We start from the raw sequence: 27,343 nt of genomic DNA on the forward strand, positions 1-27,343 counted from the left end.
GCAGAAGCACGCATCGCCCTCGAATTCAGGTGACAGGGAACGTCAGTCCTGGAACTTTACAGACCACGGACGGCGCAGCTGGTGCTGTAATTGCGGAGCAAGCTTTCAGCTCTGGGGCCCACTGGAGGGCTGACACTGGTCCAATATTTGTTTAAAAGGACACACAACCACTGGAGGCAACATTGTGCACTAAAGGGTACTACAAGTTCCGGCGTGCAATGGGAATTAAGTTTTGGAATGGCACACCGGAGGCGAATTAAACACGCAGAGAACTATGGGTACGTGCAAAATAGTTGTGTTCTTTTAAACTGCCTCTGATGAAAGAGCATGAATGCTCTGAAACGCGTTAGGCTCATGGATGGAAAAGCGGAGCTGAAATCCTGCTTCTGAGCATTAAAAAGTTTGATACTTACTGGCTGGTGGATGGCGTCTTCATTTGCAGGGCAAACTTTGGTGGAATATGATATGCGGCTGGCCCAGCCGCAGAAGCACGCATCGCCCTCGAATTCAGGTGACAGGGAACGTCAGGCCTGGAACTTTACAGACCACGGACGGCGCAGCTGGTGCTGTAATTGCGGAGCAAGCTTTCAGCTCTGGGGCCCACTGGAGGGCTGACACTGGTCCAATATTTGTTTAAAAGGACACACAACCACTGGAGGCAACATTGTGCACTAAAGGGTACTACAAGTTCCGGCGTGCAATGGGAATTAAGTTTTGGAATGGCACACCGGAGGCGAATTAAACACGCAGAGAACTATGGGTACGTGCAAAATAGTTGTGTTCTTTTAAACTGCCTCTGATGAAAGAGCATGAATGCTCTGAAACGCGTTAGGCTCATGGATGGAAAAGCGGAGCTGAAATCCTGCTTCTGAGCATTAAAAAGTTTGATACTTACTGGCTGGTGGATGGCGTCTTCATTTGCAGGGCAAACTTTGGTGGAATATGATATGCGGCTGGCCCAGCCGCAGAAGCACGCATCGCCCTCGAATTCAGGTGACAGGGAACGTCAGGCCTGGAACTTTACAGACCACGGACGGCGCAGCTGGTGCTGTAATTGCGGAGCAAGCTTTCAGCTCTGGGGCCCACTGGAGGGCTGACACTGGTCCAATATTTGTTTAAAAGGACACACAACCACTGGAGGCAACATTGTGCACTAAAGGGTACTACAAGTTCCGGCGTGCAATGGGAATTAAGTTTTGGAATGGCACACCGGAGGCGAATTAAACACGCAGAGAACTATGGGTACGTGCAAAATAGTTGTGTTCTTTTAAACTGCCTCTGATGAAAGAGCATGAATGCTCTGAAACGCGTTAGGCTCATGGATGGAAAAGCGGAGCTGAAATCCTGCTTCTGAGCATTAAAAAGTTTGATACTTACTGGCTGGTGGATGGCGTCTTCATTTGCAGGGCAAACTTTGGTGGAATATGATATGCGGCTGGCCCAGCCGCAGAAGCACGCATCGCCCTCGAATTCAGGTGACAGGGAACGTCAGGCCTGGAACTTTACAGACCACGGACGGCGCAGCTGGTGCTGTAATTGCGGAGCAAGCTTTCAGCTCTGGGGCCCACTGGAGGGCTGACACTGGTCCAATATTTGTTTAAAAGGACACACAACCACTGGAGGCAACATTGTGCACTAAAGGGTACTACAAGTTCCGGTGTGCAATGGGAATTAAGTTTTGGAATGGCACACCGGAGGCGAATTAAACACGCAGAGAACTATGGGTACGTGCAAAATAGTTGTGTTCTTTTAAACTGCCTCTGATGAAAGAGCATGAATGCTCTGAAACGCGTTAGGCTCATGGATGGAAAAGCGGAGCTGAAATCCTGCTTCTGAGCATTAAAAAGTTTGATACTTACTGGCTGGTGGATGGCGTCTTCATTTGCAGGGCAAACTTTGGTGGAATATGATATGCGGCTGGCCCAGCCGCAGAAGCACGCATCGCCCTCGAATTCAGGTGACAGGGAACGTCAGGCCTGGAACTTTACAGACCACGGACGGCGCAGCTGGTGCTGTAATTGCGGAGCAAGCTTTCAGCTCTGGGGCCCACTGGAGGGCTGACACTGGTCCAATATTTGTTTAAAAGGACACACAACCACTGGAGGCAACATTGTGCACTAAAGGGTACTACAAGTTCCGGCGTGCAATGGGAATTAAGTTTTGGAATGGCACACCGGAGGCGAATTAAACACGCAGAGAACTATGGGTACGTGCAAAATAGTTGTGTTCTTTTAAACTGCCTCTGATGAAAGAGCATGAATGCTCTGAAACGCGTTAGGCTCATGGATGGAAAAGCGGAGCTGAAATCCTGCTTCTGAGCATTAAAAAGTTTGATACTTACTGGCTGGTGGATGGCGTCTTCATTTCCAGGGCAACCTTTGGTGGAATATGATATGCGGCTGGCCCAGCCGCAGAAGCACGCATCGCCCTCGAATTCAGGTGACAGGGAACGTCAGGCCTGGAACTTTACAGACCACGGACGGCGCAGCTGGTGCTGTAATTGCGGAGCAAGCTTTCAGCTCTGGGGCCCACTGGAGGGCTGACACTGGTCCAATATTTGTTTAAAAGGACACACAACCACTGGAGGCAACATTGTGCACTAAAGGGTACTACAAGTTCCGGCGTGCAATGAGAATTAAGTTTTGGAATGGCACACCGGAGGCGAATTAAACACGCAGAGAACTATGGGTACGTGCAAAATAGTTGTGTTCTTTTAAACTGCCTCTGATGAAAGAGCATGAATGCTCTGAAACGCGTTAGGCTCATGGATGGAAAAGCGGAGCTGAAATCCTGCTTCTGAGCATTAAAAAGTTTGATACTTACTGGCTGGTGGATGGCGTCTTCATTTGCAGGGCAAACTTTGGTGGAATATGATATGCGGCTGGCCCAGCCGCAGAAGCACGCATCGCCCTCGAATTCAGGTGACAGGGAACGTCAGTCCTGGAACTTTACAGACCACGGACGGCGCAGCTGGTGCTGTAATTGCGGAGCAAGCTTTCAGCTCTGGGGCCCACTGGAGGGCTGACACTGGTCCAATATTTGTTTAAAAGGACACACAACCACTGGAGGCAACATTGTGCACTAAAGGGTACTACAAGTTCCGGCGTGCAATGGGAATTAAGTTTTGGAATGGCACACCGGAGGCGAATTAAACACGCAGAGAACTATGGGTACGTGCAAAATAGTTGTGTTCTTTTAAACTGCCTCTGATGAAAGAGCATGAATGCTCTGAAACGCGTTAGGCTCATGGATGGAAAAGCGGAGCTGAAATCCTGCTTCTGAGCATTAAAAAGTTTGATACTTACTGGCTGGTGGATGGCGTCTTCATTTGCAGGGCAAACTTTGGTGGAATATGATATGCGGCTGGCCCAGCCGCAGAAGCACGCATCGCCCTCGAATTCAGGTGACAGGGAACGTCAGGCCTGGAACTTTACAGACCACGGACGGCGCAGCTGGTGCTGTAATTGCGGAGCAAGCTTTCAGCTCTGGGGCCCACTGGAGGGCTGACACTGGTCCAATATTTGTTTAAAAGGACACACAACCACTGGAGGCAACATTGTGCACTAAAGGGTACTACAAGTTCCGGCGTGCAATGGGAATTAAGTTTTGGAATGGCACACCGGAGGCGAATTAAACACGCAGAGAACTATGGGTACGTGCAAAATAGTTGTGTTCTTTTAAACTGCCTCTGATGAAAGAGCATGAATGCTCTGAAACGCGTTAGGCTCATGGATGGAAAAGCGGAGCTGAAATCCTGCTTCTGAGCATTAAAAAGTTTGATACTTACTGGCTGGTGGATGGCGTCTTCATTTGCAGGGCAAACTTTGGTGGAATATGATATGCGGCTGGCCCAGCCGCAGAAGCACGCATCGCCCTCGAATTCAGGTGACAGGGAACGTCAGGCCTGGAACTTTACAGACCACGGACGGCGCAGCTGGTGCTGTAATTGCGGAGCAAGCTTTCAGCTCTGGGGCCCACTGGAGGGCTGACACTGGTCCAATATTTGTTTAAAAGGACACACAACCACTGGAGGCAACATTGTGCACTAAAGGGTACTACAAGTTCCGGCGTGCAATGGGAATTAAGTTTTGGAATGGCACACCGGAGGCGAATTAAACACGCAGAGAACTATGGGTACGTGCAAAATAGTTGTGTTCTTTTAAACTGCCTCTGATGAAAGAGCATGAATGCTCTGAAACGCGTTAGGCTCATGGATGGAAAAGCGGAGCTGAAATCCTGCTTCTGAGCATTAAAAAGTTTGATACTTACTGGCTGGTGGATGGCGTCTTCATTTGCAGGGCAAACTTTGGTGGAATATGATATGCGGCTGGCCCAGCCGCAGAAGCACGCATCGCCCTCGAATTCAGGTGACAGGGAACGTCAGGCCTGGAACTTTACAGACCACGGACGGCGCAGCTGGTGCTGTAATTGCGGAGCAAGCTTTCAGCTCTGGGGCCCACTGGAGGGCTGACACTGGTCCAATATTTGTTTAAAAGGACACACAACCACTGGAGGCAACATTGTGCACTAAAGGGTACTACAAGTTCCGGCGTGCATTGAGAATTAAGTTTTGGAATGGCACACCGGAGGCGAATTAAACACGCAGAGAACTATGGGTACGTGCAAAATAGTTGTGTTCTTTTAAACTGCCTCTGATGAAAGAGCATGAATGCTCTGAAACGCGTTAGGCTCATGGATGGAAAAGCGGAGCTGAAATCCTGCTTCTGAGCATTAAAAAGTTTGATACTTACTGGCTGGTGGATGGCGTCTTCATTTGCAGGGCAAACTTTGGTGGAATATGATATGCGGCTGGCCCAGCCGCAGAAGCACGCATCGCCCTCGAATTCAGGTGACAGGGAACGTCAGTCCTGGAACTTTACAGACCACGGACGGCGCAGCTGGTGCTGTAATTGCGGAGCAAGCTTTCAGCTCTGGGGCCCACTGGAGGGCTGACACTGGTCCAATATTTGTTTAAAAGGACACACAACCACTGGAGGCAACATTGTGCACTAAAGGGTACTACAAGTTCCGGCGTGCAATGGGAATTAAGTTTTGGAATGGCACACCGGAGGCGAATTAAACACGCAGAGAACTATGGGTACGTGCAAAATAGTTGTGTTCTTTTAAACTGCCTCTGATGAAAGAGCATGAATGCTCTGAAACGCGTTAGGCTCATGGATGGAAAAGCGGAGCTGAAATCCTGCTTCTGAGCATTAAAAAGTTTGATACTTACTGGCTGGTGGGTGGCGTCTTCATTTGCAGGGCAAACTTTGGTGGAATATGATATGCGGCTGGCCCAGCCGCAGAAGCACGCATCGCCCTCGAATTCAGGTGACAGGGAACGTCAGGCCTGGAACTTTACAGACCACGGACGGCGCAGCTGGTGCTGTAATTGCGGAGCAAGCTTTCAGCTCTGGGGCCCACTGGAGGGCTGACACTGGTCCAATATTTGTTTAAAAGGACACACAACCACTGGAGGCAACATTGTGCACTAGAGGGTACTACAAGTTCCGGCGTGCAATGGGAATTAAGTTTTGGAATGGCACACCGGAGGCGAATTAAACACGCAGAGAACTATGGGTACGTGCAAAATAGTTGTGTTCTTTTAAACTGCCTCTGATGAAAGAGCATGAATGCTCTGAAACGCGTTAGGCTCATGGATGGAAAAGCGGAGCTGAAATCCTGCTTCTGAGCATTAAAAAGTTTGATACTTACTGGCTGGTGGATGGCGTCTTCATTTGCAGGGCAAACTTTGGTGGAATATGATATGCGGCTGGCCCAGCCGCAGAAGCACGCATCGCCCTCGAATTCAGGTGACAGGGAACGTCAGGCCTGGAACTTTACAGACCACGGACGGCGCAGCTGGTGCTGTAATTGCGGAGCAAGCTTTCAGCTCTGGGGCCCACTGGAGGGCTGACACTGGTCCAATATTTGTTTAAAAGGACACACAACCACTGGAGGCAACATTGTGCACTAAAGGGTACTACAAGTTCCGGCGTGCAATGGGAATTAAGTTTTGGAATGGCACACCGGAGGCGAATTAAACACGCAGAGAACTATGGGTACGTGCAAAATAGTTGTGTTCTTTTAAACTGCCTCTGATGAAAGAGCATGAATGCTCTGAAACGCGTTAGGCTCATGGATGGAAAAGCGGAGCTGAAATCCTGCTTCTGAGCATTAAAAAGTTTGATACTTACTGGCTGGTGGATGGCGTCTTCATTTGCAGGGCAAACTTTGGTGGAATATGATATGCGGCTGGCCCAGCCGCAGAAGCACGCATCGCCCTCGAATTCAGGTGACAGGGAACGTCAGGCCTGGAACTTTACAGACCACGGACGGCGCAGCTGGTGCTGTAATTGCGGAGCAAGCTTTCAGCTCTGGGGCCCACTGGAGGGCTGACACTGGTCCAATATTTTTTTAAAAGGACACACAACCACTGGAGGCAACATTGTGCACTAAAGGGTACTACAAGTTCCGGTGTGCAATGGGAATTAAGTTTTGGAATGGCACACCGGAGGCGAATTAAACACGCAGAGAACTATGGGTACGTGCAAAATAGTTGTGTTCTTTTAAACTGCCTCTGATGAAAGAGCATGAATGCTCTGAAACGCGTTAGGCTCATGGATGGAAAAGCGGAGCTGAAATCCTGCTTCTGAGCATTAAAAAGTTTGATACTTACTGGCTGGTGGATGGCGTCTTCATTTGCAGGGCAAACTTTGGTGGAATATGATATGCGGCTGGCCCAGCCGCAGAAGCACGCATCGCCCTCGAATTCAGGTGACAGGGAACGTCAGGCCTGGAACTTTACAGACCACGGACGGCGCAGCTGGTGCTGTAATTGCGGAGCAAGCTTTCAGCTCTGGGGCCCACTGGAGGGCTGACACTGGTCCAATATTTGTTTAAAAGGACACACAACCACTGGAGGCAACATTGTGCACCAAAGGGTACTACAAGTTCCGGCGTGCAATGGGAATTAAGTTTTGGAATGGCACACCGGAGGCGAATTAAACACGCAGAGAACTATGGGTACGTGCAAAATAGTTGTGTTCTTTTAAACTGCCTCTGATGAAAGAGCATGAATGCTCTGAAACGCGTTAGGCTCATGGATGGAAAAGCGGAGCTGAAATCCTGCTTCTGAGCATTAAAAAGTTTGATACTTACTGGCTGGTGGATGGCGTCTTCATTTGCAGGGCAAACTTTGGTGGAATATGATATGCGGCTGGCCCAGCCGCAGAAGCACGCATCGCCCTCGAATTCAGGTGACAGGGAACGTCAGGCCTGGAACTTTACAGACCACGGACGGCGCAGCTGGTGCTGTAATTGCGGAGCAAGCTTTCAGCTCTGGGGCCCACTGGAGGGCTGACACTGGTCCAATATTTGTTTAAAAGGACACACAACCACTGGAGGCAACATTGTGCACTAAAGGGTACTACAAGTTCCGGCGTGCAATGGGAATTAAGTTTTGGAATGGCACACCGGAGGCGAATTAAACACGCAGAGAACTATGGGTACGTGCAAAATAGTTGTGTTCTTTTAAACTGCCTCTGATGAAAGAGCATGAATGCTCTGAAACGCGTTAGGCTCATGGATGGAAAAGCGGAGCTGAAATCCTGCTTCTGAGCATTAAAAAGTTTGATACTTACTGGCTGGTGGATGGCGTCTTCATTTGCAGGGCAAACTTTGGTGGAATATGATATGCGGCTGGCCCAGCCGCAGAAGCACGCATCGCCCTCGAATTCAGGTGACAGGGAACGTCAGGCCTGGAACTTTACAGACCACGGACGGCGCAGCTGGTGCTGTAATTGCGGAGCAAGCTTTCAGCTCTGGGGCCCACTGGAGGGCTGACACTGGTCCAATATTTGTTTAAAAGGACACACAACCACTGGAGGCAACATTGTGCACTAAAGGGTACTACAAGTTCCGGCGTGCAATGGGAATTAAGTTTTGGAATGGCACACCGGAGGCGAATTAAACACGCAGAGAACTATGGGTACGTGCAAAATAGTTGTGTTCTTTTAAACTGCCTCTGATGAAAGAGCATGAATGCTCTTGGAACGCGTTAGGCTCATGGATGGAAAAGCGGAGCTGAAATCCTGCTTCTGAGCATTAAAAAGTTTGATACTTACTGGCTGGTGGATGGCGTCTTCATTTGCAGGGCAAACTTTCGTGGAATATGATATGCGGCTGGCCCAGCCGCAGAAGCACGCATCGCCCTCGAATTCAGGTGACAGGGAACGTCAGTCCTGGAACTTTACAGACCACGGACGGCGCAGCTGGTGCTGTAATTGCGGAGCAAGCTTTCAGCTCTGGGGCCCACTGGAGGGCTGACACTGGTCCAATATTTGTTTAAAAGGACACACAACCACTGGAGGCAACATTGTGCACTAAAGGGTACTACAAGTTCCGGCGTGCAATGGGAATTAAGTTTTGGAATGGCACACCGGAGGCGAATTAAACACGCAGAGAACTATGGGTACGTGCAAAATAGTTGTGTTCTTTTAAACTGCCTCTGATGAAAGAGCATGAATGCTCTGAAACGCGTTAGGCTCATGGATGGAAAAGCGGAGCTGAAATCCTGCTTCTGAGCATTAAAAAGTTTGATACTTACTGGCTGGTGGATGGCGTCTTCATTTGCAGGGCAAACTTTGGTGGAAAATGATATGCGCTGGCCCAGCCGCAGAAGCACGCATCGCCCTCGAATTCAGGTGACAGGGAACGTCAGGCCTGGAACTTTACAGACCACGGACGGCGCAGCTGGTGCTGTAATTGCGGAGCAAGCTTTCAGCTCTGGGGCCCACTGGAGGGCTGACACTGGTCCAATATTTGTTTAAAAGGACACACAACCACTGGAGGCAACATTGTGCACTAAAGGGTACTACAAGTTCCGGCGTGCAATGGGAATTAAGTTTTGGAATGGCACACCGGAGGCGAATTAAACACGCAGAGAACTATGGGTACGTGCAAAATAGTTGTGTTCTTTTAAACTGCCTCTGATGAAAGAGCATGAATGCTCTGAAACGCGTTAGGCTCATGGATGGAAAAGCGGAGCTGAAATCCTGCTTCTGAGCATTAAAAAGTTTGATACTTACTGGCTGGTGGATGGCGTCTTCATTTGCAGGGCAAACTTTGGTGGAATATGATATGCGGCTGGCCCAGCCGCAGAAGCACGCATCGCCCTCGAATTCAGGTGACAGGGAACGTCAGGCCTGGAACTTTACAGACCACGGACGGCGCAGCTGGTGCTGTAATTGCGGAGCAAGCTTTCAGCTCTGGGGCCCACTGGAGGGCTGACACTGGTCCAATATTTGTTTAAAAGGACACACAACCACTGGAGGCAACATTGTGCACTAAAGGGTACTACAAGTTCCGGCGTGCAATGGGAATTAAGTTTTGGAATGGCACACCGGAGGCGAATTAAACACGCAGAGAACTATGGGTACGTGCAAAATAGTTGTGTTCTTTTAAACTGCCTCTGATGAAAGAGCATGAATGCTCTGAAACGCGTTAGGCTCATGGATGGAAAAGCGGAGCTGAAATCCTGCTTCTGAGCATTAAAAAGTTTGATACTTACTGGCTGGTGGATGGCGTCTTCATTTCCAGGGCAAACTTTGGTGGAATATGATATGCGGCTGGCCCAGCCGCAGAAGCACGCATCGCCCTCGAATTCAGGTGACAGGGAACGTCAGGCCTGGAACTTTACAGACCACGGACGGCGCAGCTGGTGCTGTAATTGCGGAGCAAGCTTTCAGCTCTGGGGCCCACTGGAGGGCTGACACTGGTCCAATATTTGTTTAAAAGGACACACAACCACTGGAGGCAACATTGTGCACTAAAGGGTACTACAAGTTCCGGCGTGCAATGAGAATTAAGTTTTGGAATGGCACACCGGAGGCGAATTAAACACGCAGAGAACTATGGGTACGTGCAAAATAGTTGTGTTCTTTTAAACTGCCTCTGATGAAAGAGCATGAATGCTCTGAAACGCGTTAGGCTCATGGATGGAAAAGCGGAGCTGAAATCCTGCTTCTGAGCATTAAAAAGTTTGATACTTACTGGCTGGTGGATGGCGTCTTCATTTGCAGGGCAAACTTTGGTGGAATATGATATGCGGCTGGCCCAGCCGCAGAAGCACGCATCGCCCTCGAATTCAGGTGACAGGGAACGTCAGTCCTGGAACTTTACAGACCACGGACGGCGCAGCTGGTGCTGTAATTGCGGAGCAAGCTTTCAGCTCTGGGGCCCACTGGAGGGCTGACACTGGTCCAATATTTGTTTAAAAGGACACACAACCACTGGAGGCAACATTGTGCACTAAAGGGTACTACAAGTTCCGGCGTGCAATGGGAATTAAGTTTTGGAATGGCACACCGGAGGCGAATTAAACACGCAGAGAACTATGGGTACGTGCAAAATAGTTGTGTTCTTTTAAACTGCCTCTGATGAAAGAGCATGAATGCTCTGAAACGCGTTAGGCTCATGGATGGAAAAGCGGAGCTGAAATCCTGCTTCTGAGCATTAAAAAGTTTGATACTTACTGGCTGGTGGATGGCGTCTTCATTTGCAGGGCAAACTTTGGTGGAATATGATATGCGGCTGGCCCAGCCGCAGAAGCACGCATCGCCCTCGAATTCAGGTGACAGGGAACGTCAGGCCTGGAACTTTACAGACCACGGACGGCGCAGCTGGTGCTGTAATTGCGGAGCAAGCTTTCAGCTCTGGGGCCCACTGGAGGGCTGACACTGGTCCAATATTTGTTTAAAAGGACACACAACCACTGGAGGCAACATTGTGCACTAAAGGGTACTACAAGTTCCGGCGTGCAATGGGAATTAAGTTTTGGAATGGCACACCGGAGGCGAATTAAACACGCAGAGAACTATGGGTACGTGCAAAATAGTTGTGTTCTTTTAAACTGCCTCTGATGAAAGAGCATGAATGCTCTGAAACGCGTTAGGCTCATGGATGGAAAAGCGGAGCTGAAATCCTGCTTCTGAGCATTAAAAAGTTTGATACTTACTGGCTGGTGGATGGCGTCTTCATTTGCAGGGCAAACTTTGGTGGAATATGATATGCGGCTGGCCCAGCCGCAGAAGCACGCATCGCCCTCGAATTCAGGTGACAGGGAACGTCAGGCCTGGAACTTTACAGACCACGGACGGCGCAGCTGGTGCTGTAATTGCGGAGCAAGCTTTCAGCTCTGGGGCCCACTGGAGGGCTGACACTGGTCCAATATTTGTTTAAAAGGACACACAACCACTGGAGGCAACATTGTGCACTAAAGGGTACTACAAGTTCCGGCGTGCAATGGGAATTAAGTTTTGGAATGGCACACCGGAGGCGAATTAAACACGCAGAGAACTATGGGTACGTGCAAAATAGTTGTGTTCTTTTAAACTGCCTCTGATGAAAGAGCATGAATGCTCTGAAACGCGTTAGGCTCATGGATGGAAAAGCGGAGCTGAAATCCTGCTTCTGAGCATTAAAAAGTTTGATACTTACTGGCTGGTGGATGGCGTCTTCATTTGCAGGGCAAACTTTGGTGGAATATGATATGCGGCTGGCCCAGCCGCAGAAGCACGCATCGCCCTCGAATTCAGGTGACAGGGAACGTCAGGCCTGGAACTTTACAGACCACGGACGGCGCAGCTGGTGCTGTAATTGCGGAGCAAGCTTTCAGCTCTGGGGCCCACTGGAGGGCTGACACTGGTCCAATATTTGTTTAAAAGGACACACAACCACTGGAGGCAACATTGTGCACTAAAGGGTACTACAAGTTCCGGTGTGCAATGGGAATTAAGTTTTGGAATGGCACACCGGAGGCGAATTAAACACGCAGAGAACTATGGGTACGTGCAAAATAGTTGTGTTCTTTTAAACTGCCTCTGATGAAAGAGCATGAATGCTCTGAAACGCGTTAGGCTCATGGATGGAAAAGCGGAGCTGAAATCCTGCTTCTGAGCATTAAAAAGTTTGATACTTACTGGCTGGTGGATGGCGTCTTCATTTGCAGGGCAAACTTTGGTGGAATATGATATGCGGCTGGCCCAGCCGCAGAAGCACGCATCGCCCTCGAATTCAGGTGACAGGGAACGTCAGGCCTGGAACTTTACAGACCACGGACGGCGCAGCTGGTGCTGTAATTGCGGAGCAAGCTTTCAGCTCTGGGGCCCACTGGAGGGCTGACACTGGTCCAATATTTGTTTAAAAGGACACACAACCACTGGAGGCAACATTGTGCACTAAAGGGTACTACAAGTTCCGGCGTGCAATGGGAATTAAGTTTTGGAATGGCACACCGGAGGCGAATTAAACACGCAGAGAACTATGGGTACGTGCAAAATAGTTGTGTTCTTTTAAACTGCCTCTGATGAAAGAGCATGAATGCTCTGAAACGCGTTAGGCTCATGGATGGAAAAGCGGAGCTGAAATCCTGCTTCTGAGCATTAAAAAGTTTGATACTTACTGGCTGGTGGATGGCGTCTTCATTTGCAGGGCAAACTTTGGTGGAATATGATATGCGGCTGGCCCAGCCGCAGAAGCACGCATCGCCCTCGAATTCAGGTGACAGGGAACGTCAGGCCTGGAACTTTACAGACCACGGACGGCGCAGCTGGTGCTGTAATTGCGGAGCAAGCTTTCAGCTCTGGGGCCCACTGGAGGGCTGACACTGGTCCAATATTTGTTTAAAAGGACACACAACCACTGGAGGCAACATTGTGCACTAAAGGGTACTACAAGTTCCGGCGTGCAATGGGAATTAAGTTTTGGAATGGCACACCGGAGGCGAATTAAACACGCAGAGAACTATGGGTACGTGCAAAATAGTTGTGTTCTTTTAAACTGCCTCTGATGAAAGAGCATGAATGCTCTGAAACGCGTTAGGCTCATGGATGGAAAAGCGGAGCTGAAATCCTGCTTCTGAGCATTAAAAAGTTTGATACTTACTGGCTGGTGGATGGCGTCTTCATTTGCAGGGCAAACTTTGGTGGAATATGATATGCGGCTGGCCCAGCCGCAGAAGCACGCATCGCCCTCGAATTCAGGTGACAGGGAACGTCAGGCCTGGAACTTTACAGACCACGGACGGCGCAGCTGGTGCTGTAATTGCGGAGCAAGCTTTCAGCTCTGGGGCCCACTGGAGGGCTGACACTGGTCCAATATTTGTTTAAAAGGACACACAACCACTGGAGGCAACATTGTGCACTAAAGGGTACTACAAGTTCCGGCGTGCAATGGGAATTAAGTTTTGGAATGGCACACCGGAGGCGAATTAAACACGCAGAGAACTATGGGTACGTGCAAAATAGTTGTGTTCTTTTAAACTGCCTCTGATGAAAGAGCATGAATGCTCTTGGAACGCGTTAGGCTCATGGATGGAAAAGCGGAGCTGAAATCCTGCTTCTGAGCATTAAAAAGTTTGATACTTACTGGCTGGTGGATGGCGTCTTCATTTGCAGGGCAAACTTTGGTGGAATATGATATGCGGCTGGCCCAGCCGCAGAAGCACGCATCGCCCTCGAATTCAGGTGACAGGGAACGTCAGGCCTGGAACTTTACAGACCACGGACGGCGCAGCTGGTGCTGTAATTGCGGAGCAAGCTTTCAGCTCTGGGGCCCACTGGAGGGCTGACACTGGTCCAATATTTGTTTAAAAGGACACACAACCACTGGAGGCAACATTGTGCACTAAAGGGTACTACAAGTTCCGGCGTGCAATGGGAATTAAGTTTTGGAATGGCACACCGGAGGCGAATTAAACACGCAGAGAACTATGGGTACGTGCAAAATAGTTGTGTTCTTTTAAACTGCCTCTGATGAAAGAGCATGAATGCTCTGAAACGCGTTAGGCTCATGGATGGAAAAGCGGAGCTGAAATCCTGCTTCTGAGCATTAAAAAGTTTGATACTTACTGGCTGGTGGATGGCGTCTTCATTTGCAGGGCAAACTTTGGTGGAAAATGATATGCGCTGGCCCAGCCGCAGAAGCACGCATCGCCCTCGAATTCAGGTGACAGGGAACGTCAGGCCTGGAACTTTACAGACCACGGACGGCGCAGCTGGTGCTGTAATTGCGGAGCAAGCTTTCAGCTCTGGGGCCCACTGGAGGGCTGACACTGGTCCAATATTTGTTTAAAAGGACACACAACCACTGGAGGCAACATTGTGCACTAAAGGGTACTACAAGTTCCGGCGTGCAATGGGAATTAAGTTTTGGAATGGCACACCGGAGGCGAATTAAACACGCAGAGAACTATGGGTACGTGCAAAATAGTTGTGTTCTTTTAAACTGCCTCTGATGAAAGAGCATGAATGCTCTGAAACGCGTTAGGCTCATGGATGGAAAAGCGGAGCTGAAATCCTGCTTCTGAGCATTAAAAAGTTTGATACTTACTGGCTGGTGGATGGCGTCTTCATTTGCAGGGCAAACTTTGGTGGAATATGATATGCGGCTGGCCCAGCCGCAGAAGCACGCATCGCCCTCGAATTCAGGTGACAGGGAACGTCAGGCCTGGAACTTTACAGACCACGGACGGCGCAGCTGGTGCTGTAATTGCGGAGCAAGCTTTCAGCTCTGGGGCCCACTGGAGGGCTGACACTGGTCCAATATTTGTTTAAAAGGACACACAACCACTGGAGGCAACATTGTGCACTAAAGGGTACTACAAGTTCCGGCGTGCAATGGGAATTAAGTTTTGGAATGGCACACCGGAGGCGAATTAAACACGCAGAGAACTATGGGTACGTGCAAAATAGTTGTGTTCTTTTAAACTGCCTCTGATGAAAGAGCATGAATGCTCTGAAACGCGTTAGGCTCATGGATGGAAAAGCGGAGCTGAAATCCTGCTTCTGAGCATTAAAAAGTTTGATACTTACTGGCTGGTGGATGGCGTCTTCATTTGCAGGGCAAACTTTGGTGGAATATGATATGCGGCTGGCCCAGCCGCAGAAGCACGCATCGCCCTCGAATTCAGGTGACAGGGAACGTCAGGCCTGGAACTTTACAGACCACGGACGGCGCAGCTGGTGCTGTAATTGCGGAGCAAGCTTTCAGCTCTGGGGCCCACTGGAGGGCTGACACTGGTCCAATATTTGTTTAAAAGGACACACAACCACTGGAGGCAACATTGTGCACTAAAGGGTACTACAAGTTCCGGCGTGCAATGGGAATTAAGTTTTGGAATGGCACACCGGAGGCGAATTAAACACGCAGAGAACTATGGGTACGTGCAAAATAGTTGTGTTCTTTTAAACTGCCTCTGATGAAAGAGCATGAATGCTCTGAAACGCGTTAGGCTCATGGATGGAAAAGCGGAGCTGAAATCCTGCTTCTGAGCATTAAAAAGTTTGATACTTACTGGCTGGTGGATGGCGTCTTCATTTGCAGGGCAAACTTTGGTGGAATATGATATGCGGCTGGCCCAGCCGCAGAAGCACGCATCGCCCTCGAATTCAGGTGACAGGGAACGTCAGGCCTGGAACTTTACAGACCACGGACGGCGCAGCTGGTGCTGTAATTGCGGAGCAAGCTTTCAGCTCTGGGGCCCACTGGAGGGCTGACACTGGTCCAATATTTGTTTAAAAGGACACACAACCACTGGAGGCAACTTTGTGCACTAAAGGGTACTACAAGTTCCGGCGTGCAATGGGAATTAAGTTTTGGAATGGCACACCGGAGGCGAATTAAACACGCAGAGAACTATGGGTACGTGCAAAATAGTTGTGTTCTTTTAAACTGCCTCTGATGAAAGAGCATGAATGCTCTGAAACGCGTTAGGCTCATGGATGGAAAAGCGGAGCTGAAATCCTGCTTCTGAGCATTAAAAAGTTTGATACTTACTGGCTGGTGGATGGCGTCTTCATTTGCAGGGCAAACTTTGGTGGAATATATATATATATATATATATATATATATATAGTTATGGCGATGGTGCAGGGCGTTTGAAAATAAACTTCGATTGTGCACTGAATTTTGGGTCTATCTTCGTCTTTGGAAAAGCTGTTGGTGACGGAGGAATGAAGATATATATATATAAATATATATATATTCACTTAAAAAAACCGTAGGTTTCACACATGGTATAGTTAGCTGGACATTTCACTCGTAAAAAAACAATGAAATTCCCCCGTTATAGTTAGTGCAGGCAACTATAACTCACGCGACCGCAATCCTCTGCTGATGACGCTTAACTCTCTACTACTCTCTACTACTCACTCTCAACTACTCACTCTACTACTCACTCTACTACTCACTCTACTACTCTCTACCACTCACTCTCTACTACTCTCTCTCTCTACTACTCACTCTACTACTCTCTACTACTCTCTACTACTCTCTCTGCTACTCACTTTCTACTACTCTCTACTACTCACTCTCTACTACTCACTCTCTACTACTCACTCTCTACTACTCACTCTCTACTACTCTCTACTACTCTCTCTACTACTCACTCTCTACTACTCACCCTCTACTACTCTCTACTACTCTCTCTACTACACACTCTCTACTACTTGCTCTCTACTACTCACTCTACTACTCACTCTACTACTCATTCTACTACTCACTCTCTACTACTCACTCTCTACTTCTCCACTACTCTCTACTAATCACTCTCTACTACTCACTCTGTACTACTCTGTACTACTCTCTACTACTCACTCTCTCTACTACTCTCTCTCTACTACTCACTCTCTACTACTCACTCTCTACTACTTTCTCTCTACTACTCTCTATTACTCTCTACTACTCACTCTCTACTACTCACTCTCTACTACTCTCTACTACTCACTCTACTACTCATTCTCTACTACTCATTCTGCACTACTCTCTCTCTGCTACTCAGTCTCCACTACTGACTCTCTACTACTCACTACTACTCTCTCCTACTCACTCTCTGCTACTCTCTCTACTACTCTCTACTACTCTCTCTACTACTCTCTCTCTACTCTCTATTACTCATCCTCTACTCTCTACCTCTCTACCTTTCTCTACCTCTCTCTCTACTACTCTCTACCTCTCTACCTCTACCTCTCTACCTCTACCTCTCTACCTCTACGTCTCTACCTCTACATCTCTACCTCTCTACCTCTCTCTACCTCTCTCTACACGCACACATATGCACATATATGCATTTATATATATGTATGTGTATATATATGTATATACATACATATATAAACATATATATAATCTGCATATCTATATAAATACAAATATAAATGCATGCATACATATACAGATATGCATGTTATTTACATGAAATTTTGAAAAACACTAATAAAAGCAAAGCTAAAAAGCCACCTAATTACAATCAGAATTGCTTTAACTTAAACGAGGGCGAGACCTATTGCATTTTCAATGCTTGTTTACTTTGGTTCCATCAAAAAGGCATTCAGATGTGACACATTTGCCATAAATTCTGAATGGTAGCACTCTAGTTCCTCATTAGATCACTTCAGTAAAGCTACTGCTCACCAGGGAAGTCTGCTGCTGGTATTCAAAGTGCATGTTTCAGTCTGCATGTCAGAACTTTTTAATGAAATAGAAGAGGATTTGAGAAGTCAAAATGTGCCCTAAGTTTTCTTTCTGCAGCACTAGTCATAATTTCTATGGCAAAATGAACCCCCTAATTTTGTTCCTTTGCAAATTAAATGTTTTAAATGTTACCACTTTATTCCAATCAAGATGGCTGCAGGTGTGCCATACCTTTGTCATAAGTAAGACTGTTAGCGCTCTAGTTGTTCTTTAGAACACTCTGGGATTTCTGTCATTGGGCTATACTTGGGCTACATCTCGGTGATATTTGTGCTACATTTGGGCTCTTTTGTCTCTGGTGGCCATCTTGGGAGACTTGTTATGAAGTTTCCTAATTTCCTCATTTACTGCAGTCTCCTCAGTAGGCATACTGTCAGTTTTTTACTTTGATTCAATGAAGAAGGCATTCAGATGTGTCACACATTTGCCATAAATTCATAATTTTAGCACTCTAGTTGCTCATTAGATCACTGTAGTAAAGCTACTGCTCACCAGGGAAGTCTGCTGCTGGTATTGAAAGTGCATGTTTCAGTCTGCATGTCAGAATTCTTTAATGAAATAGAAGAGGATTTGAGAAGTCACTCAAAATGTGCCCTAATTTTTCTTCCTGCAGCACTAATCATACATTCTATGGCAAAATGAACCCTCTCATTTTGTTCCTTTTTAAATTAAATGTTTTAAATGTTACCACTTTATTCCAATCAAGATGGCTTCAGGTGTGCCATACCTTTGTCATAAGTAAGACTGTTAGCGATCTAGTTGTTCTTTGGAACACTCTGGGAAGCTGCAGTAGAACACAAAGGAATCAACTGACAGTCTCTGCCCTTGTTGGATGTACATGTTTTACTGAGAATGTCAGACTTCATTCTCACATGACTGAGAAAGATAATGTGAATTTACAGAAAATATGCTCTCAGTTTAGCTTATAGATCACCTTCCAAACCTCTGTGGGAAAAGCATGTGAAAATAGTTTTCTCTCAAACATGATTCATGATATTCCAGCAGAAGGCTTTTTCACATGGTAAAATCACCTTAGAACATACTACAATTCCTAAAATGAGTATGGTACCATCAACAAATGATTTATAATGTAACTAAAGTCTTAAAACCTTCTATTAACTGCAATGCTTTTTAATGAGGTGCTATCATGTATATTGGTCCCAAGATGGCTGCCAACACTTCTTGGATGAAGTGCTGACAGCCAATCAGATCTCACAATGAGATGTGTGGTTAGGCTCCGCCCAGATATGTATATGATTTTACTTTTGATTTTCTCAGGAACTACTGAACGGATTTACACCATATATGCAAAAGGCACATGCCTGACCTGAGGACTACCTCTTTGCCAAATTTCAAGTAATTCTGTTCAGCCGTTCTGGCTGTAGCTGTGTCTAACGGTCCTATGGAAAAATGCATGGGGAAAACGCGTTTTGGGACCCCCCTTTTTTCTCGGCCCCCGCTTGACGAATCACCCCGAGACTTTCAGGGTAGGAGCTGAACGGAGCGCCCCATTAGTTTTGAAAATTTTGCGAGGATTCGTCAACCGGCGCCAAAGTTATTCAAAATAGAATTTTGAGATTTCCTATGGAAACTAGGTTGTAACTATAACTATCTACTGGCGACCGCCAGTAGATAATAGATAGATAGATAGATAGATAGATAGATAGATAGATAGATAGATAGATAGATAGATAGATAGATAGATAGATAGATAGATAGATAGATAGATAGATAGATAGATAGATAGATAGATAGATAGATAGATAGATAGATAGATAGATAGATAGATAGATAGATAGATATCCAAATACTTCGCTTGGATTGCATGTATTTCCAGGGCAAACAAACGGATACGGACCACCATTAAGTGCTAAAAAGTTTATTCGGTGCAAGAGGTCGCCATGACGCGTTTCAGCCCTTCCCACATATATATATACGCTGAAAGCAGGGGAGCAGGGGATGCTGCAGCCCTCCAGGATAACCATGCTGGAGTTTAGCGATTTAATGAACAATAAAGATATTTTTAAATTGTATTTTTATCTTGTCACATTTGCTGTGTGTTCAAAACCAGAGGTCAAATGTCAGGCTATGGCTTTTGACAAATTGCTGCTTATTCTTTCAACACGGAGATTTGTGTTTACCTTTCTTTCTCGGACTGCAAAGTTAGAGGATTTTGTAAAGTGAACTATCTGACAGCGAGTATGAAAGAAAAGACTGTAAGACGTCAGCTTTTTTTTAACACACAGTATTTAAATTTAATGTAAAATACCTTTACGAATATTTCGTAATATGTCAGCAGTTTTGAAAACACAAATGAAGCACAATTGTTTTGTCACTCTGAAGTGACATAGAAACAAATATTTAAATAGAAAGAAATAGGTCTACGACAGCAGAGTGGTTTGAACATAATGAAATGATTCTTGAGATGACGGAATTAATACTTTCAAAAAATAAATTCCGACATGACAATCAATGGCATCATCAGTTACAAGGTACCGCGATAGGAGCCAAATTTGCTCCTTCGTACGCGGGATTGTTTATGGGATACTGGGAAAGAGAACATGCTTGGAATCGATATGCCTCCCCCTGGGTAGAAAACATCATCTTTTGGGGGGAGGTATATTGACGATATTATTGTACTGTGGAATGGCACAGATGCCCAATTGAAAGATTATTTCACATTTCTAAACCACAATCCATTCAATGTGACCTTAACCATCACACACTCCTCTGACCAGATCGACTTTTTGGACATACCGTTTTCAGCATATGGAAATGAGATTCAGAGTAAATTATTTCGCAAACCAACTGAGAGCAATAGTCCACTACATGCTACGAGTGTACATCCTAAGGCTACCATTAACAGTATTCCATTTGGAGAAATGATTAGGATACGTAGAAACTGTAGTGATATGACTTCATTTATTGACAATCTTCAAACGACTAAAACAAGGTTTAAGGAGAGGGGGTCCAAGCAGAGAATCTTGGATAATGCAGAAAGAAAGATATTGGCAAAACCAAGGCAGACCACTTTAACAACAAATAATTCTGCTAGTGGTAATATGAATCTGTCGGCCTCTATAAATTTTGTTACTAAGTTTAATAAACATAGTCAAGGTGTGTACAAAATCTTACATAGACATTGGCCATTGCTTCATGAAATACCAGGGGTTAAGGGTGAGATTTCCCCAAAACCCAAGATTACTTATCGACGAGGAAGAACTTTGAGGGAAATGTTATGTCCCAGTTTAGTATCAACCAAGAGGAAGACAGAGGGAACATGGCTATCTGGGCCAATATGTGGTTTCTTCACATGTACTGACTGTAATATTTGTCAATACGGAAAGAACAAATTGAAAGACTTTAGTTACAATACACAGCGAGTGTACACTATCAGGCATACTATTACCTGTAGAACAACATATGTGACGTATGTAATAGGCTGTAGTTGTGATATTATCTACGTAGGCAGTACTATCAGGCCCCTTAAAACTAGAATTCAAGAGCATGTACAGGCTATTCGCAATGGAGACACAAGATACCCCATGACACTACATATGAATGAGCAACATGGGGGGAGCCTGAAATTTGGTTTCATGGTATAGACCATGTCACAAAGAAACCTAGAGGGGGGGACAGAGATCTGGCCCTCAGACGTAATGAGGCCGGATGGATTTGTAGACTACGTATCACCAGCAAGGGACATAATAGTGATGATGAACTACACTATTTCCTCTGATAATTAGCTGCTATGGTCTAGCAGTTTTAGCTGAAATTAGTCGTGGCCCATGTATAATTGCACACTAGCTGTGAATGAGTGCAAATATACTAAAGTTTGAGTGACAACTATGCTTAAGGCTGTACCGAATTGTGGATTACTCATATTTGAGAATATTATTTGAGCATGTCAGAAAACACAATGTGTTAACATCATAAAATGTGGATTGTCGCTATAAATTGTGGCATGGCATTACAAAGAAGTACCATATTGTAACTTTATCAAATAGCACAATGCCAATATGGCCTAGGATGAGAAATGATAGGGGTATAATATATTGGAAAATATTACTGTCCTGTTCTATGATGATCTGTATATTAGCAGGCATTCATTTTGGGCAATGTATGTTGTCCTCATTTTGTTGTGCTCTGGCCTCTTAATGATGTGCATATTAGTAGGCCTCGATTTTGGGCACTGTATGCTGATTTCAACTTGATGTGCTCTGTAAATATTATACTATTCAAAATATTCAAAATGGTTTAAGAAAGGTCGCAATTAAATATAACTTAATTAAATGTGTTAATTTTGAATTGTAAAATATATTTATTCACATTGGAAAGTATGTAAATAATTTGGATAAATCAGCAGGGTCACATAAGGTATATGTATTTCAGATATTATTAGTAATCAAGGGTGGAGGCACCTTAAAACTATTTACTTTGTGCTTTACATAAGGGTAGGGCACTAGGACGAGTTCAGCAATGAGATCAATATACCATGCAGGTACATAAATAGCGATTATGGCCACTAATATTACACATGATAGTATCATTAACAAAATACCTAATTAGCCTAGTAGATGCTAATCTATAGTTGAGAAGAATGAGGAGGATGTCAGATAATATTACCAGAATATTTATTTACTCTTGAATTCAAAATGATTCTTAACGTGTTGTATGGGAATATTATTAATATAATATTCAATTAATATTAGACTTAATAGTGAAAAGAAAGAGGAATCTGTTAGATAACACTATTAAAATACTAGGCTATCCATGGGCTCAAAAGAGCAGCTTACGTGAGTGAACAGTAAATTAATTTAGAGAATATCCCTAATAACATCCCGATGACGCGGCGGAACGTGGTCGACGTCCTTGAGCGGATAAATGGTAGAAAGACGCTCGCGCATTTTCTTTTGAGCACTTGAGCACAGACACTGTTGGCCATTTCGATATATTCTGCCGCGGGTGAGTAAGGGCATGCTCGCATGCCAGTTGTTAATGAAGTAAATGTGGGGACAAGGTCGTTTCTCTGTTATGATATACATATTTTCTATAAAATGTGCCTGCAGTGAAATAAGAAACGTACCTGTTGCAAAAAGATTTATCGCTTTACTGTTGCTTACACATTATATTTATAAAACGGGTCTGACGTGAAACAAATAGGGTACTTGTTGCGATGAAATTGTCGGCCTGTACTATACACCAGAGGCCGAGTACGCGTAGTTCTCAAACGAATTAGTGTTGGGAAACTTTGGTGTGGTGATTGGGCCCTCAGGCCCGCATGCAGATAATGACTGACACAAGACACAGGATTACTGGTGCGGTAAACTGGCCAGGAGCACGTGCGCTCGGCCCCTTTTATTGTCAGGGTCAACTGACTCGTGACGCCTGTGGTGGGTGGGTGTTCAGTGTGGGTTACAGTAAAGTGGAACACTAGAATGTATCCAGCCGGATACTACATTTGGGTATTAACATTTTGTCTATGGCCTGCCATAATATCATGTGGGCCGTATTTAGGCTTGCAAGTAAGCATGACGTTTATATAATGTGCTTAAACAATCGATATAAAGGCACATTATTGTCGAGCATGGCGTGTACTTATTAAACGCTTTTGTAGCGACAACATTGGAGGCCTGGATGACATTATACATTGGGGGCCAAGTACAGGCTGGCTTCATATATTACGATATTGGGAAGTCTATTGGGTATACCATGAGGGGCATTATTTAGGCTTGCAACAAAGCATGGCATCTTTATAAGGTGTGTAAACAATCGATATAAAGGCACTTTGTTGTCGAGAACGGCTTTTACTTATTAAACGCTTTTGTAGCGATAACATCGGAGGCCTGGATGATATCACATATTGGGGGCCAAGTACATGCTGGCTTCATGTAGTATGATATGGGGAAGTTTATTGGGCATGTCTTGACCTGATAGTATATTATCTGGGGCCACAATTAGGTTTGTAATTATGTACGGTGATCTTAGAAATTATGCAAGCCTGAAACAATGAGAGGAATTGCAATGTGGTCTCTAAATATGTAAGGATTCAATTTGTACACTTTGACAAAATGTAGTGAATCTTATACAAAGTATTATCTTATTACAGGCACAGTAGTTAATCAATAGGATAGAGTCGCAAAACCCAAGGGACAACCTAAGCCTTGGTTTTCAATAGGTAAGGTAAAGACCTTTAAACTGTCATTATGAACTGGGACTGGAATCGTGACACAAGTAATCCTATGATATTAGTAATAATGTTTCTCTGGCAGGCAGAACAGATGTGAATGACCATTGGAGTTTCTTGCATATATGAGGAAGTGCCAGGAAAGCTTGAAATGTAATCACCTGGCAACAAGTATTCGTCTATTAATAAACAACTGTTACTAGAAATATTGGTAGGTACATTGTATTTTTAAGTAGAAATTGATGGCAATATGGTGAAATTATGATTGACAAAAATCAGCATTCAGAATGGTTTGGGTACTTAACCTCATCGATGCTCATGGCGGCTCCCGGCCATCATGAGTCACGGTACTCGTGTGCTCATGACGGCCGGGAGCCGTCCCACCGTTGCCGCTCCTCCCACATGCGGCTAATTCCCTGCCTGTGCGGGCGAGTTAATTGGTGGGCGGAGTTCGGACGGCTCCCGGCCGTCATGAGCACACGCCCACCATGATTTATGATGGCCGGGAGCCGTCCTGGGTACCTGAGCGCCACGCCCAGCCCTGCACCCCCTCGGATCGTGGCGGAATTTGCCACCCGTGGAAGGGGTTAATGGTCCGATATTGTCTTGGACTCTTTGGGTTTGTTATGAACATTGTAGTTGTCTCTATATTGTGTGACAAACTAAGGAATGTACAGTTCAACAGCATCTTAAAAGTTTAGGATAATATAAACAGACTGATATGGGCTTGATGACTAGTACGGGTTTATATCATAATTTGTTTTAGTTAATGTGCATTGCATCACTTCTATTTTCCTTTTTCTTTCTCTTTTTGCTTTTCCCTCATATTGTTACCTGTGAGTAAAGGAAAAATGTTTATGTCTCTAAACAGCAGTACATACCTCTGGGCCTTTTATCACACACAATTTATTCTATTTGATAAGGTCTTTGTGCAATTGGAACACAATATTTAAATTGTAGGATGGATTCAGTTTGACTTGCCTTTTGTGCTTATATTGTAATTATCAAAACTATTTTATTATCAACTAAACATTAACAATAAGGGTTGGTTGCCCATGTGTTTGATATAAATTAGAAATGTTCAAAGCAAAATATGTAATTTGGAGGCATTTTGGAGTATCTTCTGTCTTGCTGGATTATGTGTTTTCATAGTATTGTGTGTCAATTTGTTGTAACAATTGTATTATACATATATTTTTAAATGTTTTTTACAGCCCTGACGAAGTTCTTTCAATAAGAACGAAACGCGTTGGCTGCCCGATGATTTGTCAAAAATGAAAGAAGAATAAAGAAAATGTGAATAATACAAACTACTGGATGGACATTTATAAAATTACTGTTTTTGTTGATTGTGCAAAGTGGCGCAACCCACAGTGGGTATAAAAAAAGATTTAAATAGGATCAAAACAAATTCATACACTTTACTTGGTGATGTGCAAATTGTAAATATTTGCTTCACAACCATTTCCACATATTATCATTTGTCACTATATAGTTTTATTCATGAAACTGGAGGTCAGACGTCAGATCAACCTTTGTGTCCATTTCAATGGAAAATGTGCTCTCTGTAAATGATGGTGCATTACCACTCCATAGTTTAGTAATATGTTTACGACAGTGAAATGCAATACCGGCTACATACCGCAAACTTGCCACTCTCCTGCTGAATGGGCGTAGCTCATTTCTTACACTTGTTCTTAGATTTTTCAGGGTCTTTATGACTTCAGTGATGTAAAATTGATTCCCAGCACCCCCACTTTTAAAATAGTTCAAGCACTGCTGCACGTATACACACGTGCAGATAATCTTAACGCGTGCCTGCTATAGGTGGTCTCACCGTGGCCCTTAGTTTACCCCCTTTTATAATTATTTCTAGGGACGCCATTGAGCGTTGTGCTATTAAGCACGAATATTCTTTCCTTTGCAATAAAAAAATAGACGTCACTGCCTGTGTAAAGTCCTCACAAGACTTAAAATTCCTTAGACATTATCTGCCCTCTCTTGCGCATACTACTGATGAAAAAGCACAACTGCAAAACAGAAACCACAAATATTTTTTTTTTAAATCACAACCTGCATTCCAGTTGTTTCCCCATTATAAATGCGTGCCCCTACTTTCTCAATGACGACTGTGAAATTAAGTACACAGCTATGGCATTAACTCTATATAAATCTTATAAAAAACGCCAGGCGTATTGGCTTTGTCACTACTTGCTTTATCTGTGTTCCTGTTATATAACTGATGTGCAGATTTTTTTTTAGATCACCTCAGACGAAAATAAATTTAATATCCTTAAATCATCGGGGGGGGGGGGGGGAGGCGCTTGGTTTTAAACTGAACACGTCTTGACCCACAACAGCGGGTCCTTACAGAGACCACCACTTTTGAAAATCAAGTTTTCATAAGTGTATAAGTGTTCCTTTTGGATTTATTAGAAACCGCGCAAAACACCAGTGAGAAATGATTTATACAATCTGTTTTGGAATGCCAATGCGGTAGAATGAAGATTATTTCTTTACCTCAGACATTATTAACTTCTCTTGCAGTGTCACGACAACTTGGCAAACATATATCATTACGCTATAGCTCAAGCCTTCGTGCTCGCGCTGTTAGTGACGCAGTAAACCTTGCGTGCCAGCGTCGAGGGTCGCCCTTACCTGACGGTGCTGCGGTGGCCAGGTGTGCCGGGGCTCCGCCGCGCGCTGCCGCCGCTGCTGCTGTCTGCAGAGGCGATGCGCGGGGAGGAGGAGGCGCCCGCCTCACCGCTGCCGCTCTGCCCGCAGCGTCTATCTGCGCCACCCGCCTGCGAGAGGCAGTGGAGGGATGGGGGGCTGCTGCGGCTCATGGCGCGGGAGGAGGTGTGGTGGAACAGCGGCCTTTAGGCGGGCTGTGGAGAAGAGCCGCTGCTGCGGCCGCGGTGCTCCCTCACCTCCACCAGGGCAGGGGAGCAGGCGGAGGTGAGCTGAGGTGGGTCTCGGTGTTCTGAGCCGGCCGCCTCGTCCTCCGTGCACTGCGCACGCTTCTCCACTGCAGCCCTCCTCAGGGCTGAACGGAGCGCCGCTGGCTCGCTCTCTATGCAGTGCTGGCTCAGCTGCAAGGCCCTAGTGCTGCCGGCGCCTTGCTCTAATCAGTGGCCCAATGGCTGGCGCGCCCCTGAGGCATCGTCCGTGGCTCTAAGGGTCGTGCAGGCACCTAGCGCTAATGCGCCTATATTTGGTATGAGATGCAACAATCTAACTTTTATCCAATGCCCTGGTCCCTAGGTAGAAAACTAGCTCTGCTTCCTAGACACGGGGCTAAATACAGGGGACTAATTATGGGGCATAGCCTGTTTCAATGTGCAACGCATGGAGTCTGTTACATTCATGAAATATGCACTGTATGTGCCATAGCCAGGTACCTTGCTCTAATGCACAGCCCCATGGCTAGTGTAACCTAGCGCTGATCGCATTACCCTATATATTGTTCAGGTACTGGCGTCAATGACACATGGAGAGTGCAGGTTGTTACCACTCATACATGGCCTGTGTCTGTTGCAGGTTCTTAAATTCAATCGCATGGCCATGTGGGGAGTCCAGGTTGCTAGCTCTTATCGCATGGCTCAAAGGCTAGCAGAGGTGACT

General features: G+C 45.7%; 1 protein-coding gene across 2 annotated transcripts in view; it reads right to left on the reverse strand.

Moving 5' to 3' along the window:
• The window catches only part of NPAS2 (neuronal PAS domain protein 2), a 491,193-nt gene extending 464,442 nt beyond the window's left edge, over window positions 1–26,751 (reverse strand). For both annotated transcript variants that reach the window (XM_085622764.1, XM_085622765.1), the window contains exon 1: window positions 26,378–26,751. In XM_085622764.1, the coding sequence (XP_085478890.1) occupies window positions 26,378–26,565 (188 nt within the window). In that variant the 5' untranslated portion in view covers window positions 26,566–26,751. The remainder of the gene's footprint in view (window positions 1–26,377) is intronic.
• Window positions 26,752–27,343: the final 592 nt, after the last annotated feature.

The sequence above is a fragment of the Triturus cristatus genome, chromosome 8, assembly GCF_964204655.1.
Source record: "Triturus cristatus chromosome 8, aTriCri1.1, whole genome shotgun sequence".
In the NCBI taxonomy this organism is placed as follows: domain Eukaryota; kingdom Metazoa; phylum Chordata; class Amphibia; order Caudata; family Salamandridae; genus Triturus; species Triturus cristatus.